At 42.5% G+C, this 20,557-nt stretch overlaps 1 protein-coding gene across 1 annotated transcript in view; it reads right to left on the bottom strand.

Moving 5' to 3' along the window:
* dst (dystonin) overlaps positions 1-20,557 on the bottom strand; it is a 565,996-nt gene that overhangs the window by 36,250 nt on the left and 509,189 nt on the right. The window contains exons 89-93 of the mRNA XM_051919257.1: positions 18,550-18,744; positions 16,005-16,133; positions 6,168-6,311; positions 2,576-2,764; positions 566-695 (exon numbers count right to left, since the gene is read on the bottom strand). Of these exons, the coding sequence (XP_051775217.1) occupies positions 566-695; positions 2,576-2,764; positions 6,168-6,311; positions 16,005-16,133; positions 18,550-18,744 (787 nt within the window). The remainder of the gene's footprint in view (positions 1-565; positions 696-2,575; positions 2,765-6,167; positions 6,312-16,004; positions 16,134-18,549; positions 18,745-20,557) is intronic.

Here is a 20,557-nt window from a genome sequence, read left to right as displayed (position 1 = left end):
CCCTGGTGGACAGCTGCTAACTCAAGGAAAAGCCATTTTAAGCTGTTTAGCTGTACAAAGAGAATGTTAGACTCTTAGTTGATGAAAAACAACACAAGAAATTAAGACTCATTAAACAAGAGCTGGAAAACACCCCACCACTCCAGAAAGATTCACAGTCCCGCTCTACTATGTGATGACAGCATTACAGGACGCCGCTTTAATTACTAAAATGTGTTTACGGCCTCACCATCCTGTAACGAGTCCCGAGTTCAAGAAAGAAAATATGTTTAATTCAAGCATGAAATAATTAGCAAGACAAAAAGTTAGTTATCACCGGCAGTGCACCTTACTAAGCCCACCATAAAATGCCTAAGCCAGCTCTTGATTTTTACTTTTGTCTTTAATTAAAGCAACACTCTATCAAAAAAGAGTAATAAAAAAAAACAAAAAAACCAAAACACCATCAAAAGAAATCCATTAGTACATGCAGTACACTGATTTGAATAGAATGTAACGGATATGAGGCAAGCGCTCAGGCAGTAAACTCGGCCATCTGCTCTCCATTAAAAACAAGTGCACGTACTTCCACCTCTTCCTTTATCCAGGACAGGAATATGCGAGTGGGAGGACGACTCGGCAGCAGGCTTCCTTTTGTACGTCTTGGTTACTTTGTCAACATCAGGTTGCTTCCTTGTCATTTCTTCCATAAAGGTCTGACGAAATGAAAGCAAGAATAAACTTGAGGTGGTCACAACATGACTTTTCTGATATAAGCAGTAGCAGTAAAATGTTGAAGACCAACATTACAATAAAATGGTATATTGATCTCCCCAGATGTGCTGCAGTTGGGGGCCAAACAGAATAATTCATAGTTGTAACAAAAGCAAATCCCACTCACAATGATACTAAAGTGCTATCAATCTCTGTCTGTCTGTCTATCTATTTGAATTATATAGTGCCTTTCAGATCTATCTATCTATCTATCTATTATATAGTGCCTTTCAGATCGATCTATCTGAGTTATATAGTGCCTTTCAGATCTGTCTATCTATTTATCTATCTATCTGAGTTATATGGTGACTTTCAGATCTATCTCTCCATCTATCTCTCCATCTATCTATCTATCTATCTATCTATCTATCTATCTATCTATCTATCTAAGTTATATAGTGCCTTTCAGATCTATCTATCTATCTATGAGTTATATAGTGTCATTCAGATCTATCTCTCCATCTATCTATGAGTTATATAGTGCCTTTCAGATCTATCTTTCCATCTATCTATCTATTATATAGTGCCTTTCAGATCTATCTATCTGAGTTATATAGTGCCTTTCAGATCTATCTCTCCATCTATCTATCTATTATATAGTGCCTTTCAGATCTATCTATCTATGAGTTATATAGTGTCATTCAGATCTATCTTTCCATCTATCTATGAGTTATATAGTGCCTTTCAGATCTATCTATCTATCTATCTATCTATCTATTATATAGTGCCTTTCAGATCTATCTATCTATGAGTTATATAGTGTCATTCAGATCTATCTCTCCATCTATCTATGAGTTATATAGTGCCTTTCAGATCTATCTTTCCATCTATCTATCTATTATATAGTGCCTTTCAGATCTATCTATCTATGAGTTATATAGTGTCATTCAGATCTATCTTTCCATCTATCTATGAGTTATATAGTGCCTTTCAGATCTATCTATCTATCTATCTATCTATCTATCTATCTATTATATAGTGCCTTTCAGATCTATCTATGAGTTATATAGTGTCATTCAGATCTATCTCTCCATCTATCTATGAGTTATATAGTGCCTTTCAGATCTATCTATTTATCTATCTATCTATCTATCTATCTATCTATCTATCTATCTATCTATCTATCTATCTATCTATCTATCTATCTATCTATCTATCTATCTATCTATCTGTCTGTCTGTCAGTTTTAGAAAGAAGCACAAGGGCTCAGGAATGATTTTAAAGGGCAGACCCTGCGGTTTCACACCTTCGATGTGAACCTGTTTTTGGCTTTAACTTTTGTGATTTTTAGCCTCCACAAAAGCGCTGCTTTTACTGGACTATTTATTGACTTATTAAGAAGCTGAACTGCACTTTTGTTCTGGAACACAATTTATTGAATAATAAAAGCACTAAGCACATTCTGTCCCATCTTTTCTTTTGTGTCCTCACTGCCCAGTCCATCTCGGTTTCATGACTATCGATGTCCCGGGTACAAGGGGAGTGTGCCAGCTGCGGACCACTCTAGCATCACACGGCTACAGAGGAGACACTTGAGCCAGATGTGGCCAAGATGGCAGTCCATAACAGGACACACTCGCATTCTCACAATGCCATTCTAGAATCACAGACTATTCAAGAAAACATCTTTCAATTATGGTGGCCTCAAAAAGAAGCTAGTTGGGGAAACCCATTGGGGTAGCCTACACCATCCACATTGACATCATCCTCACTACAAATCAACATGCAGTTACACTACTGTGAAGCAGCAGGTCTACCCACTGTGCCACCATGTCACTTGCGTTAAAAAAAAAAAGATTAAGGGGAATCCAAGAGTGATCACCTGATGTTCTGCAATCAGGTTCTTGACTTCATCGATTTCCTGAGGGATGGTCTCTTTATCCTTTTCATTGAGAGTTGTCTCTGCCCACTGCAGCCATCGTAGCAAAGTCTCCATCAGCTCCTGATTGGCGAGGAGCTCATTGAGGGCACTGCTCAGTCTTTGATGGTGTTGCTTTGCCCAAGCAAGTACCTGAAAAAGAGATGAATGAAGGTCTTCAGTTTAGAATGTCCCTGAGGCAGAAACAGTCGCTTTGATCATTGAAGAATTGTACAGCATCGGGCAGCATGGCCATAGAGAATGAACCACAGTTGTTCTGTTGGGCGGCTTGAGTGTCGTGAAAGAAGATGAACAGACTGGCATAGCACAGCAATGACTAACTGTGTCTGGAGTCAAGGGGGGGGGTGCACAGTTATGGTTCAGTGATGTGTAAGTCGATTAACTGTCCCCTTAAGCTTTGCTTAATGAAGACAGGGGGCAGCAGACGGGTATCACCATCTTAACAAAGTAGGAAAACAGAGCTTCTCTGCAATTCGTGTACAGTGGGCTCACCACGTTTTCAGACCAATTCACTTTGTAGATTTCATTTTAAATGAATAAATTTGACATTGTGTCTACCCTCAATAACCCCCCCCCTAATGACAAGGTAAGGACAAGGTTTGCAAAATTATTAAAAATCAACCATGCAAAGTGAAGAAAACGGTGCGCCAATCACGTTGAACCTCACCATTTAGCAGATTGTCAGACGGCTAATTTGCATTTTATGAGAAAAAAATCAGATTTGTACATTTCTGCTAAAGAAACATTTCAAGCTTCTAGTTGTAAATACAATCGGGATACAAAGTGCTTACTATAATTACGACAGCTTTAGTCATGCAAAGAGGACGTCCATTGGCATTATAAGTAATCAATAGTGTTTATTGGCAAATTTCGCAAAAGCATGTCCTGCAGCAAATATGCTCCATTTGCCGGTTACCTTGCTCGCCGAATATTTTTCTGGAAGTTTGCCCTACTTGCCATATTGCTTAAGCAAACATTTTTTTCTCCCAGCGCCCCATGATGCTTTGCAAGGCCAACCTGACATCACAGAACTGTTAGCTGTCTCTGCACACCCTTAGTGTGCAAAGAGCTAAGGTGATAAAACAATCGTCATAAAGGGAAGAACAGAACTGACCCGCTTTATGTTGTCTACTTTGTCACGTATGATGCAACAAAATTAAAATGGTGAACGGATATCGTGTATGCCCAGGTGCTTCCTGTGACGGAAGTGCTGTGAGGTCGCAACTGAATTCACGGATTCCAAATCAGGAAAAAGGGAGATGCAGATTGAAACTATCAATGATGGTAACTGTCGATGACCCTCAACACAAAGCAATGGCAACTCAGCACTGGGTTAGGGTCCACTTTGGGAATGTTCTGGAATGGCCCAGACCTGAACATCTTTGAAAATAGCATGGTGCTGGAGGCATCAGGAAGTGGGAGAGTAGTCAGGGTCGTCGAAAGCTGAAGTGAGCAGAGTACAGAGAAGTCTATAATGGAAATGTGTTGTGGAGCACTCTGGACCTCAGACTAGGCCGAGGGTTCATCCTCCAGCAGGACAAAGCAAAGGCAACAGATGACTGGCTTAGTGTCAACTCTGAGAATGTCCTTAACTGGCACCTATGGAGAGACTCGAAAACAGCATGGTGGTGGAAGCATGAGTGGCTGGGAGACCATTCAGGGTGGAGGGTAATTTGAATGGACTGAAGTAAAGACATATCCATAATAGAGACCTGCTCTGGAATACTCTGGACCATAGACTAGGCTGTGGGTTCATCTTCCAGCAGGGCAAAGCAAAGGCAACACATGACTGGCTTAGTGTCAACTCTGGGAATGTCTTTGACTGGCACCTCCTGAGAGACCTGAAAACAGCACAGTGGTGGCAGCATCAGGGGCTGGGAGACCATTCAGGATGGAGAGTAATTTGAATGGACTGAAATACAGATATATCCATAATGGAAATGTGTTGTGGAGCACTCTGAACCTCAGACTAGGCCGAAGGTTCATCTTCCAGCAGGACAAAGCAAAGGCACACGTGACTGGCTTAGTGTAAACTCTGGAAATGTCCGTGACTGGCACCTCCTGAGACCCCTGAAAACAGCACAGTGGTGGCAGCATCAGGGTGGAGGGTAATCTGAACAGAGTGAACAAAGTACAGGCATATCCATAATGGAGACCTGCTCTGGAGCACTCTGGACCTCAAACTAGGCCGAGGATTCATCTTCCACCAGGACAATGACCCTCAGGACAAAGCAAAGGCAACAGATGACTGGCTTAGTGTCAACTTTGAGAATGTTCATGACTGGCACCTTTGGAGAGACCCGAAAACAGTATGGTGGTGGAAGCACGAGGGGCTGGGAGACCATTCAGGGTGGAGGGTAATTTGAATGGACTGAAGTACAGGCATATCCATAATAGAGACCTGCTCTGGAACACTCTGGACCATAGACTAGGCCGAGGGTTCATCTTCCCAGCAGTGCAAAGCAAAGGCAACACGTGACTGGCTTAGTGTCAACTCTGAGAATGTCCTTGACTAGCACCTTTGGAGAGACCTGAAAACAGCATGGTGGTGGCAGCATGAGGGGCTGGGAGACCATTTAGGGTGGAGGATAATTTGAATGGACTGAAGTACAGGCATATCCATAATGGAAATGTGTTGTGGAGCACTCTGGACTTCAGACTAGGCCGAAGGTTCTTCTTCCAACAGGATTTAATTGAGGATCATTTATTTATTTAACGGAAAGACTGCATTGCATCTCTTTGAATACTCTGATGGTTGAATAAAAGCACTGCACACTTTTACACCACCCTCGCCACGTTACGTGCCCTCATTACCCGGTCCATCCTCGGCACATGACTATCGACATCCCCGGCCTTAAGAGGAGTATTCCAGCTGTGGGAGGCCCGAGGTCTGTTAGTCTTGTCCTACTTGGATCAAGCGCTCCACTTTTTCTCCATCCATCCATTTTCCAACCCGCTGAATCCGAACACAGGGTCACGGGGGTCTGCTGGAGCCAATCCCAGCCAACACAGGGCACAAGGCAGGAACCAATCCTGGGCAGGGTGCCAACCCACTGCAGGACACACACAAACACACCCACACTCCAAGCACACACTAGGGCCAATTTAGAATCACCAATCCACCTAACCTGCATGTCTTTGGACTGTGGGAGGAAACCCACGCAGACACGGGGAGAACATGCAAACTCCACACAAGGAGGACCCGGGAAGCGAACCTCAGGTCTCCTAACTGCGAGGCAGCAGCGCTACCACTGCGCCACCATGCCGCCCACCCACTTTTTCTCAGTCTCCCTAATTTTATAAATGAAGGTGAGATACACAAACTGTTCAAAGTAAGGAAATAAATAAATGATCTGAATGAATCAGTAATACGGGGTTCATGGCTCACAGCTTTGTTATATTATGCTACTTCCCACCAGATTAAATCGGCTTCTTCAAACCACATGCAAGTGTCACTCTCAAATAAAAATGACCTCGGTAGGCTGCATGCGTGGCGTCGCTTTGAACAAAGTCCATCATTACTTAGAATACTGACCTCCTCGAATCTGGCTTTGATGATGGTGTTCCAGTGTTTAATGGTGGTGATCGAATCTGGGTGGCAGATGGTCAAGATCGCTTCCCCCATACCTGTTGCTTTGCTCAATGCTACTCTCTTTTCTTCGAGTTTCCTCATAAATTCCTGAAAAAAAAAAAAAAAAAAAGCAAACGTTTTCAATTAGCAGCTGGCACATTTTCAAAGACGTGGCAGAAACGTTTGCGTCCACATGCCGATCCAGAAGCCAACACTCCCTTTATTCAGGTGTAAATCTTACAGGATCCCAACAATGCCGCATTTATCAAATGTTAGAATAGAGAGGAATAAAGAATAAATGGTGAATTATCTCACTATGAGACAAATCTCAGATACAGAAGGTCGGCATGAAGAAGCCGTCACACGTTCAAATTGGGTTAGGAAATTTCTAACCATTCATTTTCATTTGTCCGTTCACTAGTGCCTCAGCAGATAGGAGTGCGAGAAGAGAAACCGTAAATCGATCGAGTCAATGCGGAATACCTGAGCCAGCCAAGTCAAAGAGAACGAAACTCTGGCAGTTGATTTATAGTGCCAAGGTCTTCAGAGCATATTCTGACCCCTTCACTCTCTTCACATTTTGGTACGTCACAGCCTGCAGCTAAAAGTCACTTCAATTTTTCGCTCATCAAGCAAAGTGAAAACAGACTGCTAAGAAATTTTTTGTACATTTTTTTAAAAGTAAGAAACTGAAACATCCCATTGGCACAAGTACTCGGACCCTGCGCTATGACACTTGAAATGCTGCTGCTCATCACTGAGCTGTTCCTACACCTTGTTTGGAGTCCACCTGTGGTCAGTTCAATTGACTGGACAGAATTAGGAAAGGCGCACACCGGTCTGTAGAAGTTCCCACAGCTGAGCAAAAACCAAGCCAGGAGGTCCATGGAATTACCCATAAAGCTTAGCGACAGCATTGTGTCAAGGAGCAGATCTGGTGAAGGCTACTGGGTAATATGGGCAGCATTGAAGGTTCCCGAGATCACAGTGGTCTCTATAAATCTTGAAAGGAATCAGGTTGGTCAAAACAGCACGGTTGGGAAGAAGGGCCATGGAAAGAGAGGTGACCAAGAGACCGAGCTGCAGAGAACCTCAGTGGAGATGGGAGAAACTTCCAGAAAGGCACCGTTTGTTAACATTGTCATCTCCTTCTTTCGCCACAGTGCTGAGAAACCGCCCAGTGAGGGCAACTGACTCCGCCCCTTCCAATACTGGAAGGAGGCACCAGGCGGAGCTCCCGAGCAGACTGACCTCACTTGTCCTACCAGAGAGCCTGAGAACACAGCAGATTGTGGGCTGTTTAAAAAAACAGCGGAAGACTTTTCTGTTTAGGAAAGCTTATTAACAAGAATGCTATAATGATTGTTGTTTTATCTCCGTTTTTAACTTGTATTGCCTTTGTTTAAACTTTTTATGTAGCACTTTGAGATTTACTACAAATGTAAAGTGCCCTATAAATAAAATGCATTATTATTATTATTACTTGTGACTAAGAAACCGGTTCTTTGTGTTTTGTCTCCAGCTCAGAACCCCATAGGGAGAATATGTCAGACAGAATTTCTTTGGTTTTGAATTATTGGGCATTAAAAGGAATGACCCGGCTGGTGCCAGAAATTTTTCCCTTTCTAAGTATATACAATACAATACAATACAGTTTATTTTTGTATAGCCCAAAATCACACAGGAAGTGCCGCAATGGGCTTTAACAGGCCCTGCCTCTTGACAGCCCCCCAGCCTTGACTCTCTAAGAAGACAAGGAAAAATTCCCAAAAAAACCCAGTAGGGAAAAAATGGAAGAAACCTCAGGAAAGGCAGTTCAAACAGAGACCCCTTTCCAGGTAGGTTGGGCGTGCAGTGGGTGTCAAACAGTTATAGTAATAAGATATATTGCATTTGTCATTCCAACAGATGGTGCATCACAAACAGTTATAGTAATAAGATGTATTGCATTTGTCATTCCAACAGATGGTGCATCACAAACAGTTATAGTAATAAGATGTATTGCATTTTTCATTCCAACAGATGGTGCATCACAAACAGTTATAGTAATAAGATGTATTGCATTTGTCATTCCAACAGATGGTGCATCACAAACAGTTATAGTAATAAGATGTATTGCATTTGTCATTCCAACAGATGGTGCATCACAAACAGTTATAGTAATAAGATGTATTGCATTTTTCATTCCAACAGATGGTGCATCACAAACAGTTATAGTAATAAGATGTATTGTATTTGTCATTCCAACAGATGGCGCATCACAAACAGTTATAGTAGTAAGATGTATTGCATTTGTCATTCCAAACCTCGGGAAAGGCAATTCAAAGAGAGACCCCTTTCCAGGTAATGTTTGTATTATATATTACAGGGGTGGGCACACAAGTGTACTGTGACATTCTTTTGAGTTAACAAAGTTAATAAAGCTGTTGTAATAATCATAACCTGCATGTTTTTTTCTATATGAACAGTTGTAAACCTACTTGTGCCTACCCTTATATAAATATTTATATACTGTATATAAATATATATGTACACAATATACTGTATATATATTTAGTATACATATAATAATAATAATTCATTACATTTATATAGCACTTTTCTCAGTACTCACACAGGGAGGAACCGGGAAGCGAACCCACAATCTTCCACAGTCTCCTTACTACAAAGCAGCAGCACTACCACTGTGCCACCTGTGAGGATAAATATACATATATAAATACAGTATATATATATATACTGTATATGTTGCATAGTTTACTGTCAAATAATGCAAAGAGTACGCGACCGATCTACAGGCTGTCAAATAAACGAACTACACGCTGTGGTGCAGCGTAAAGGGACTTCGTCTCTAACGCTGACGTCCGAGGTTCGATCCCCGCAAGGGGAGCAGTAGAGTGTGTACGCCTGATGAGCCCAAATGAGGGCGAAACACGTGTCGCGTACTCTTTGCATTATTTGACAGTAAACTATGCAACATTCCATGATCTTATTCTCGCAACTGAAGAGGGCCCCGTGGCGGATGTTTGCCGAATGGCAGACCAACCGCAAGCGTTACCTGGTAGGTAACCACCCATGCAAATCAGGTCGTGACTCAGACTACAAATGCAATGAATGAATATATATATATTTATATATATAGATAAAATCCTAAGCCTAAAAATGCAACGATGACGTTTTTAAAGCCACGTTTTTTGTCACGCATTAAATCGGGCTTATTTTAAAATCTACATATGTTTGGTATCATTCTTTTCAGAATGTATCAAAGTTTAATGTGATGTTGTTAGATTTTCTGATTCTTATTCCGTTTTTAAATTATAAACTAAACAACATCAAGAACTCACGTCCCGCGAGACGAGACTTTGAACCAAAAGATATAAGCGTGCCCAGGGCCGGATATAAAAGACAAAGAGTAGGACAGCCGCTGTACAGGCTTTTAAATGTTCAAAGCGCTGGGCAAGATGAAGATCATGTGGCACGGCAGTAGCAGCAGCTGATCGAGCAAAGAGGAGGTAAAAAAAAAACTATTTGTTTCCCATTGTATTGCCATTTAAGAGGGGGTTTCGGAGGAGCGACTGCGTCTCCCTGGGGTGCGTTCAGCCCCCCTCTTCACAACGCGAGCGGCAGTGACATGAAGTGGCTGGTGCATAGCACAGTGGGCGAGTGAAGCGAGTAGGGGCGAAACCCCTAGTATATATATATATTGTCACAGACAGCCGGGGTCCGTGTCCGGTCAAGACGCCTCTTCACTGAGAGGACCGGGAGAGCAAGTGTAGCCAGAACAGTTCCTGCCCCGGGACGCTAGATGGCAGCCCCCATGGGTTGCAGTGGTGCCACAGGGCTTCATGGGAGATGGAGTTGGATACAGCCCTTTTGGGATCCAGGGGCACTGCCAGGGGGTGCTGCAGCTGCTGCTGAGCCTTGGAGAGCAGATCTTCCGCCACACCCAGAAGTGCTGCCAGAATTAGTTCAACGAGCACCTGGAGCACTTTCGGGTGCCTTATAAAAGGAGCCAGCAGCCACCACTCAGGAAGGTAGTCGGGAGTCGGGAGGAGGAAGACAAAGCTTGCCGGGAGTAGTGGAGGAGAAAAGAGAAGAAGAAAGTTAAAGAATTGTGAATGTGGGACTGTGTTGTGGGCTCGTGGGAATGGGGAAGAAAATAAAAACAGCTTGTGTTTTGATCAGTGTGCCTCCAGCGTCTGTCTGTGTCAGGTTAAGTGCTGGTATAGTGCCATCTGTTGTCACAATTTATATTATATACACACTATACAGTATATAGGAATGCATGTGCACCAGAGGGTCACCTTCCAGTCTCACCTAAGGTATATAATGCCACCCTGGAATGAGAGGGGGCTGCTGTTACTAACAGTCTTGTCTCATTTTTACACTCACAGACTCGAGGAAGCGCACCTTGAGGGCAAGGAAACCAAGGAATTCCCACCCCTTCTGCTCCACTCAGTTATAAAAGGGAGACAACTCCCAGAAGGTGGCATTTCATTTTGAATGTGACTGCCATAAGGAGCATAAGAGAGACAGAAAGTGTGTCCTTTAAGAGAGCACTGTTTCCTGAGGAATTGTGCCAGTCATATCGTGCCATCAACTGTGTGTTTTATTTAAAAGTTTTCTTTTATGTTGGAATTAAATGGGGTTTTGCCCAGTTGGCACCCCAAGAATTTGGCTTTTGCCCCTGCTTCAGCATTCACCTTGGTACAATATACATTTTATATATATTATATTACTATACTGTGTATATATATATATATATATATATATATATATATATATATATATATATATATATATATATATATATATATATATATATATATACACACACACACACAAATTATGAAAAGCACTTTGTTAATGAATGCTGTAAATAAGTCATGACATAACATGAAGTGTTTTGAAAAAATGCTATCTGCAGTAACATGAAATTATAACATAAAGGCTTCTATATATGACTAGAAGATAAGAGAGTGAAGGAGACAGCAAGAGAGAGAGAGAGACGGAGAAAGCACCCAGGATGAAATTATGAAGAGCAAAGCCATCCATGATGGGCTTCAGGATGGGATAAGGAGGAGTAGCCAGGCTGCAGGTTTTATTTGTCCTAAATTTGACACCAAAGTGATTGCTTAAGACAGCAGGAAGATGAATGACAGTAACAGTGGAAAAACAGTTATGTGTGCTCCTTGCTTGACACCCGATCCATACCATTATGTGTATATTTTATTTATAGACAGCCTGCTTAATATTACAAATTTGGCAGCATATGGCTTTTTTTCTATTCTATGCAGTATATACAATGTCTGGCAAGAAGAAAGTCATGTGGCAGTGTTCTGTATTGTCTCATTTATTGAGTGGTTTCGTTGCACTGCAGTAAAACATACTTTAATATTGTGAAAATTCTGAGAAGTAGCAGCAGGAAAGTGGAGAAGCAAGGAAGACTCTGCCAAATTAATTAAAAAAAATCATTAATAATCCATCCATACATCCATTTTCATAACCCACTTATTCAGGGCAAGGTGGGGAGGCTGGAGCCAATTCTAGCAAGAATAGAGAACAAGGCAGGAATAAGGCCTGGGCAGGGCGTCAACTCGTCACAAGGTGAACACACACACACATCAGGGGTCAGTTCAGCATCTCCAAAATATAATAATAATAATTATGACACTAGATAGATAGATAGATAGATAGATAGATAGATAGATAGATATGAAAGGCACTAATTAGGATAGATAGATAGATAGATAGATAGATAGATAGATAGATAGATAGATAGATAGATAGATAGATAGATAGATAGATAGATAGATAGATAGATAGATAGATAGATATGAAAGGCACTATATGATAGATAGATAGATAGATAGATAGATAGATAGATAGATAGATAGATAGATAGATAGATAGATAGATAGATAGACATGAAAGGCACTATATAACAGATAGATAGATAGATAGATAGATAGATAGATAGAGTGAAAGGCACTATATAATACAAGGAGAGATGTTTAAGGTGCTATACTGTATAATAGAAGCTCCCACACCTGAAGGTCCAGGAATATTATAACAAACAACAACATCCTCCTTAAATTCACACAAAGAATTACAACAAAGAAAAATATTTCTGACTTTGCTGAAGATAAGCGAGTAGTCGCGGGGAGGCACTATAAGGTTGTTTTTCCGTTGGTATGAAGAAGCCCCTGTAGTGTTTCTTCACACACGCCTGCTGAATAATTCAATGGCTGAAAGCCCTTCGCTCCAAGTGTGTGTCACACTGAGGATGTGCAGCTTTGTTCCTAATGGCCGTCAGTCTTGTCGCCATTCTTTCCTCCATATCTGAGCCTGCCTTCGTAATCAGCATGTTGATTCGGTGGGCCTCCCTTGACGTGATGTTGCCGGCCCAGCACACCACAGCGGTCATCACAGTGTTGCAGAAGATGTAAAGGACGTCATCTCGCCTATTTGTGGTTTGGGGTAAGGGGATCACTCAAGAGTGCCTCCTACAGAGCACAGTTTATTAATCTTTCTGTAACTATAACTTGGCACTGCCCATAAAATCTACAATCCCAAAATAAAACCTGGCATTCATAATTTTAAGAAAATAAAAGAGACGCTACAAGCACTTATAAGGACATGCATGGTGAGCAGATACATCCTGTGCAGAGACGGTTTCTGAATTGTTTTAGAAATGATTTGCTCTTCTATGTGCAGATATCGCGTATGGATCTGCCGATAAGCGGGCAGACTTTTATTGCTAGGGCACTGCGGGGTCCTGCACTGCACAAAGCCAAAGAATAAAATGTACATAAAATAAACCGAGCCGATTATAAACAGAAGGGAGTCGTTCTGAATGGCACGTTAGATGTTTATCTTTTCTCTAAGAGGCCCCAGATGTACTTTTGGAACTTTTTAAGTTTAGACTTTACAATAATATTTATAGGCCAAAATCAAAGCAACATAAAATTATGAAATGCGATGTAAAGCTTCAGATAAAACAATAAATTCATAACAAAAATTAGAATAAATCATTTACAGAATTATGTATATAATTCTTCCTGCTGTATTACCGGACTTATTTCTGGATGGCTGCAGAAATTCTTGTAACAATTAGGCAAAAAACTTCTTTTCTCATGGAGGGGTACCAACAAATTGGGTGGAGCAAAGTAAAGCACGCCGCCATTGGACTCGGGAGCGGTGGAGACGTTCTCTCTTCAGGGGTGAATCACGGACACCCTATCTGGTAGGCTGGTGGACTAATCTGGGTTTGGTAGATGCCTGGCAGGGCGCTACCTTCTAAAGTTTATTGTGCCTACTGTAAAGCTTGGCGGAGGAGGGGACAATGATCTGAGGTTGTTCATCAAGTTTTGGGGTGGCCCATTGGCACTGTTAATACTACGGCATACAAGTTAGACAATTGTGGGCTTCCGGTCCACTTTACTGTTCCATCACTGACTGGGCTCCAAATCCAGGACCATAAAGACATGGAGGAACTCGAGTGGCCTGCACAGAGACCTGACCTCAACCTTTGGGATGAACTGGAATGCTGATTGTGAGAGGGGTCTTCTGATCCAATGTCGGAGCGAATGCTTAGTAGGCTATATGGGCACAGCCTTCCCAGAAGACTGCAGGCTATGACGGGAGGCACCAACTCCATATGAATTCCCGTGGTTTTCGAGTGGGATGTCCAGCAAGTTCAAATTGGTGTGATGGTCCATTTATGGCATACAGTGTACCTGGTGATTGTCAGATTGTCCCAAACTGAAGGCTTGCAGCATCGGTGGACCTCGATGACTTTAAATTGATTTGGGAGTTTTTAGGGACCCTTCATTACAGTTAATATGTCATTAAACAATTAGGCTTCTTTAACTTCTCTTTCACAAGTGTGGCCCCCTACACCCCCCGGAGAAAGGGAACGCAAGTTATGAGCTGCTCAGACTTTTCACCACAGCTGGCGTTGTCACCACCTGTCACTTGGCACCAGCTCTTGTATAAAACGTCTGCAGGCTTGGCAAGCGTTTTATATCCAATGTGAGAGCCAAACTCTCAGCTAGTAAAATTCTGCTAAATGAGAGCTGGCTGACAGTGGATTTTAAAAGGGGAGTTACGGAGGATTCAGAAAATCTGCGGACCCCATCACTTTATTCACATTTTGTTTGTCACATGGGTGGGTTTGCTGATGCTAGTTACCCACCGATCCAGGGGTTGGCGCTGTGTTCTAATGCCGTCTCTCTTCCTTCCTTCCACTGACATCACTTCCGGTATCCGCCCTCCTAGACCCTCCCCTTCCTGTCGGGAACCCAAATAACCAGACGTTCGGCCATATTGACTCAGTTCTGTATTAGACTTGCGTGTGAAAAGACGTTATCAAAATCTTTGTAAAAAGAAGCCTTGATTGTCATTTATTTTTTTATTAAATGGGGTCACAGACCTGCGGTGGGTTGGCACCCTGCCCAGGATTGTTTCCTGCATTGTGCCCTGTGTTGGCTGGGAGTGGCTCCAGCAGACCCCCGTGACCCTGTAGTTAGGAATATAGCGGGTTGGAAAATGGATGGATGGATGGGGTCACAGACGGACCCCCAAACCTTTTTCTTTGTTGACGTCCGTTCTTACATGTCATGTTGCAGCCTTGAGTTCAAAATTATTTAAATTCCATTATTTCCTTCGTCAAGCAACACTCAAAGACGCCAGAACGGTGAAGCGAAAACAGCAAATTTCCCAGAATGCACGGCAAGTGTCATTGCAACAGATATGTAAATAATAAAACGAGGGACGATCAAAAAACTTCCGCACTTTTATATTTTCGTTAGAAACGGTGAAGGCGGGAGGAGTAGTGATTGGTTGTGACTGAGAGTGTCATGTGACTAGTTCTGTCTGGCAAGCCGGCTGCCCTTGTAGTGTAGTATAAGAGTTGTCACCCTGTGCTGAAGATGGCTTATAAATTGCACCAAAGAGGAGTAGCATTCTGTCATACGCTTTTTGTGGGATGAAGGTGGCGTGCCACACGTTTGCTCAGTATGGGGATAAAGTTCTCTCTCGTAGAGTTGTCTATGAGTGGATTGAAATGTTCGAAAATGGCTGCACTGGTGTGACGGATGCAGAGCGCTCCAGACGTCCAGCTAGGTTCTATTCAATAAGGGCACGCGCAAAAAGGGGAGCTTCAAAAGGGCGACCTCAATTGGGCGCGGCGAATAAAGGCGTTCGTAGATAATTTAGTTCAAATGGCTCTGGAATATGTGAAGAGCAACAAAGGTGCAGATCTACTCGTAGTCGAAGGCTACACATTGCGCCCAATTGTTAGTCAATGGTGCTAGTTTCGGTCATTATGCAAAGCTACTGTTTATAAGGTTGGAGAAACCTGCAGAGAACTTGAGACTGAGGAAGTCACCTGGATGAGTGATGTAACGTATCTCCCTATGTCCAGATGAACTGAATCAACTTTCTGGAATGTTGTTGGTTAAATTTGAAATGGATCAGATTGCCATTTTTACCCATCAATCTATACTCAGTCACGAATGATGACAAAGTGAAAACCAAGTTTTCGGAAAGCATGTATAGAAATTCATGAAAAATCAAAAACTGAAATCTCTCATTCCTAGATGTATTCAGACCCTTTGCTGAAGCCCTCCAAATTATGGTCAGGTGCCTCCTGTTTGTCTGAATCCACCGTACGGAGTGAAAATTACAGGCTTGATTAAGAGTAGCCGACTATAACTATAACATTTAAGATGACCTCCATTCCCCCCATTCCAACCCCCCCACCATTCCGACCTGTGGTCCTCCCATGCTCGTGTTTACCTTGTGTTGATCGATGAGCACACGCAGAGCTTCTTCATCATCTGGGAGGGCGCCATGGAAACGCAGGCTCTGTTCAGCCTCAGCGAGCCAATCCAGGAGAATGTGCACCGTGGAATGGAACTCCTCCGCCTGCACAAAGCAAAGGGTTCGGAAAAAGACAACGTTAGGGAGTCCTACTGGAAACGGCCCTTCAATCAGGACAAGCCAAGCCTTAAAGCTGCTTCTGAAAACATTTGGTTGCCAGGGCTCACAGCAATTCATAAAACGAAATAGGAGGTCATCTGCCGTGCTGTCAAGGTGGTCTTTAATCGGCATTTGTCTAAAAGAGCACACGCTCCAGTTCTGAACCAATGCAGATGAATTTTACATGGGTTAAACATTTTTTAAAGAAGTATGAATGTTACACATTAAGCCTCATCGACACCTAGAAGGAAATCTGAGGAAAGTGATGGACGACCTGGCCTTCTTTATCAGTTCCCAAAGGAATAGAGTTTTACTGTCACACAGTGCTAGTGCTACTGTCTGTATATCTCAGATGTCTAATATTTAAAACTAGCTAAAGTACCTGGCATTGCATTGCCTGGGCATCCACCTAAATAAAACAATAAGTGTCTGTGTGTCTGTCTGAGTGTCCGTCCGAATGATATATCTCCATCATTCCAAAATATGGCGCAACACAAGCATTTGCAGTAATAAAATGTATTACACTTTCCATTCCAACGGATGGTGCATCACAAACATTAGAACTGCTTTTACAAATCCATACCAAATGGCATTTAACAGAGACCTGTGCATTGCATTTGTCATTTCAACAGATGGCACATCACAAACATTAACACTGTTTTAATGAATCCCAAATCAAATTATTGAGACAAACACAATGCACATGTCATTAAAACAGACGAAACATCACAAACATTAATACTGCTTTTATGAATCCCGTACCAAATTACATCTACCAGAGACCTATGCCTTGCATTTGTCATTCCAACAGATGAAACATCACAAACATTAACACTGCTTTTATGAATCCCATACCAAATTACATCTACCAGAGACCTATGCATTGCATTTGTCATTCCAACAGATGGCACATCACCAACATTAACAGTGTTTTTATGAATCCCATACCAAATAATAGAGACAAACACAAAACACCTGTCATTCCAACAGATAATGCATCACAAACATTAACACTGCTTCAATGAATCCCATACCAAATGGCATATAACATGGACACATGCATTACATTTGCCATTCCAACAAAAGGCTCATCACAAATATTAACACTACTTTTACTTCATACAAAAAGACATATAACAGAGACATATGCATTGCACTTGTCATTCCAAAAGATGGCACATCACAAACATTAACACTGTTTTTTTTATGAACTCCCATACCAATTAATCGAGACAAACACAATGCACATGTCACTCCAACAGATGACACATTAAAAACATTAACACTGTTTTTATAAATCTAATACCAAATGACACATAACAGAGACAATCACAAAGCACTTGTCATTCCAATAGATGATGTATCACAAACATTAACACTGCTTTTATTAATCCATACCAAATGGAATATAACAGAGACATATGCATTGCATTTTTCATTCCAACAGATGGCACAGCACAAACATTAACAGTTTTTATGAATCCCATACCAAATGGCATATAACACAGACATATGAATGGCACCTGTCAGTCCAACAGATGGCGCATGGCAAACATTATTACTGCTTTTACAAATCCCCCTCCATACCAGAGACAATGATGTATTCTGTCACTATGTTTGTTCATCTTGGCGTGGGACCATCTACTGAGCTAGGTGGATGAAACAGATAATAGAGGACATGGACAAGATGAAGAGATTAAGTCTGGCAGGAGTAGTGTATGTTGAGTTCTTTGGAGGCATGGAGACATCAAACTATGGACAAAATTAAGAGTCTACAACATACTAGTACGTAGTGCCGGTAGCCTTGTATGGAGCTGAAAGCTGGAGTTTAGCCAAGCGATTTAGAGAAGGCTGGATGTGTTTGATTGAAGATGCTTGAGATGGATTATGGGAATAAGATGGCCAAGAATGATCAATTACAAGGATTTGTGAGAAAAGACAGGTGAGATGAAATGGAGCCGAGTGAAAAAGGTGTATTGAAAATGATAAGATGGGAAAGACATGTGAGGCGCATGGACAACTCAAGGACAGGAAAGATGAATTCTGGCAGGACGGAGAAGAGCTGGAAGGCCAAGAAAGAGTTGGAAAGATATGGTGACAAAGGAACCTGGAGGAAGTGGTACAGGATAGAGAGAAACGGAGGGAGCTGTATAACAGGTGAAGTGTGGTTAACTAACTAACTCAAGTTCAGCGTGGTAGGAAGGTCAACACATTGGATGTGGCCATTAGTAGCAGCAGTGTTGTAGGCCATGACTCTGCTAAACACCCTCTGTACCTGACAGAACATCTGATATTTGAACCTTTCAAGAAATCTCACTGTGCTAGCATCTCCACGACTAGGGGAATGACGATGGGGACTCACCTGACAGAGGGCCTGCTCCAGACGGCTTTGCTTGGACACAGAGCGCGCACAGACAGTCTCCCAGCGGGTACTCAGTTCTTGCATTTGAGCTTTGACCCAAGACGAGTCGTCATGGCTGCTTTCAATCAGCTCTCTTGCTGAACGTTTCAAAGCCTGGACGCTGCTTGTCCGTTTCCCCAACTCCTTTTGAAAGGCCTAGGATGGAAAGAGAGAGTGTAGGAACATCACTGGCAGAGCTCACTTTTGCGTTCTTCACACCTGCTTGTCCACCTTACTCTACCAAACGGGGCCAAAGGATTCGGTGCTAGTGAAAACGGAGCTGGTAACTCATCCCACATGCATTGTCAGCTCCTATCAGGACAAAATAACAAGCACTTCGACATCTCCCATGAATATAAAAGCAAGGCTGCGGACAGGTTAAGAAAGTAGGATATGCAGAGAACCGAACGTCATCTAGAACATAACCCAGTGAGCAGAGACTCAGGAACATTAGCAGAACCACCATGGGGCCCTAAACTCACTCCGTTGTCACGCATGCACGTCTAAGGATCCCCTCACAGGTTTATTGGAGACAAGCGACACCACTGCAGGGCATGAGGGGGCACAGTCACTAAACTTCTTTCGTCACCCACAGTGGGCAACTGACTCTGCCCCTGCTGGCCGGAGGACTTTAGAAAAGCAGATGGTGTCCGACAGCATCACGGAGCTCCCCAAGGCGACCTGCTCTATCACGGTCAATTCAGTCCAAAAAAACGTCACGTAGACCCCCCTTTTCTTTTGTTAAAATTGCCTGTAAATGCCGTATTTACGTTAGGATTGTGACCCGCCTGGAACCCCAACACTTCCTTGATGTCAACAAGTGTCCTTCCAACCGTCGACAATGCATAACAAAGTAACGGGTACCGTGTCATCTACTTTCATTGTCCTCACCGTCATTGTTCTTCTAAAACAGTCAAATGGAAGTATGTCTCCCATTCCAAAACAGTTGGGAGAGCATGAACTATACTAATAAAAATAAAAAGGAGTCATCTGTAAATTGACTTGGACTTACTTCTATTCAACCATCAATAGCATAAAGACGAGGCATTTCTAATCAACTCCATTGTTTTCTGAAGACATACATATACAGTGCATCCGGAAAGTATTCACAGCGCTTCATCACTGTTTCCACATTTTGTTATGTTACAGCCTTATTCCAAAATGGATTAAATTCATTTTTTCCCTCAGAATTCTACACACAACACCCCATAATGACAATGTGAAAAAAAGTTTACTTGAGATTTTTGCAAATTTATTAAAAATAAAACAATTGAGAAATCCCATGTACATAAGTATTCACAGCCTTTGCCATGAAGCTCCAAATTGAGCTCAGGTGCCTCCTGTTTCCCCTGATCATCCTTGAGATGTTTCTGCAGCTTCATTGGAGTCCACCTGTGGTACATTCAGTTGACTGGACCTGATTTGGAAAGGCACACACCTGTCTATAGAAGGTCCCACAGTTGACAGTTCATGTCAGAGCACAAACCAAGCATGAAGTCAAAGGAATTGTCTGTAGACCTCCGAGACAGGATTGTCTCCAGGCACAAATCTGGGGAAGGTTACAGAAAAATGTCTGCTGCTTTGAAGGTCCCAATGAGCACAGTGGCCTCCATCATCCGTAAGTGGAAGAAGTTTGAAACCACCAGGACTCTTCCTAGAGCTGGCCGGCCATCTAAACTGAGCGATCAGGGGAGAAGGGCCTTAGTCAGGGAGGTGACCAAGAACCCGATGGTCACTCTGTCAGAGCTCCAGAGGTCCTCTGTGGAGAGAGGAGAACCTTCCAGAAGGACAACCATCTCTGCAGCAATCCACCAATCAGGCTTGTATGGTAGAGTGGCCAGATGGAAGCCACTCCTTAGTAAAAGGCACATGGCAGCCCGCCTGGAGTTTGCCAAAAGGCACCCGAAGGACTCTCAGACCATGAGAAAGAAAATTCTCTGGTCTGATGAGACAAAGATTGAACTCTTTG

The sequence above is a fragment of the Erpetoichthys calabaricus genome, chromosome 15 (genome assembly GCF_900747795.2).
Source record: "Erpetoichthys calabaricus chromosome 15, fErpCal1.3, whole genome shotgun sequence".
NCBI lineage: Eukaryota > Metazoa > Chordata > Cladistia > Polypteriformes > Polypteridae > Erpetoichthys > Erpetoichthys calabaricus.
Note: the sequence above shows the minus strand (reverse complement) of the source record. Positions and strands in the feature narration are given on the sequence as shown.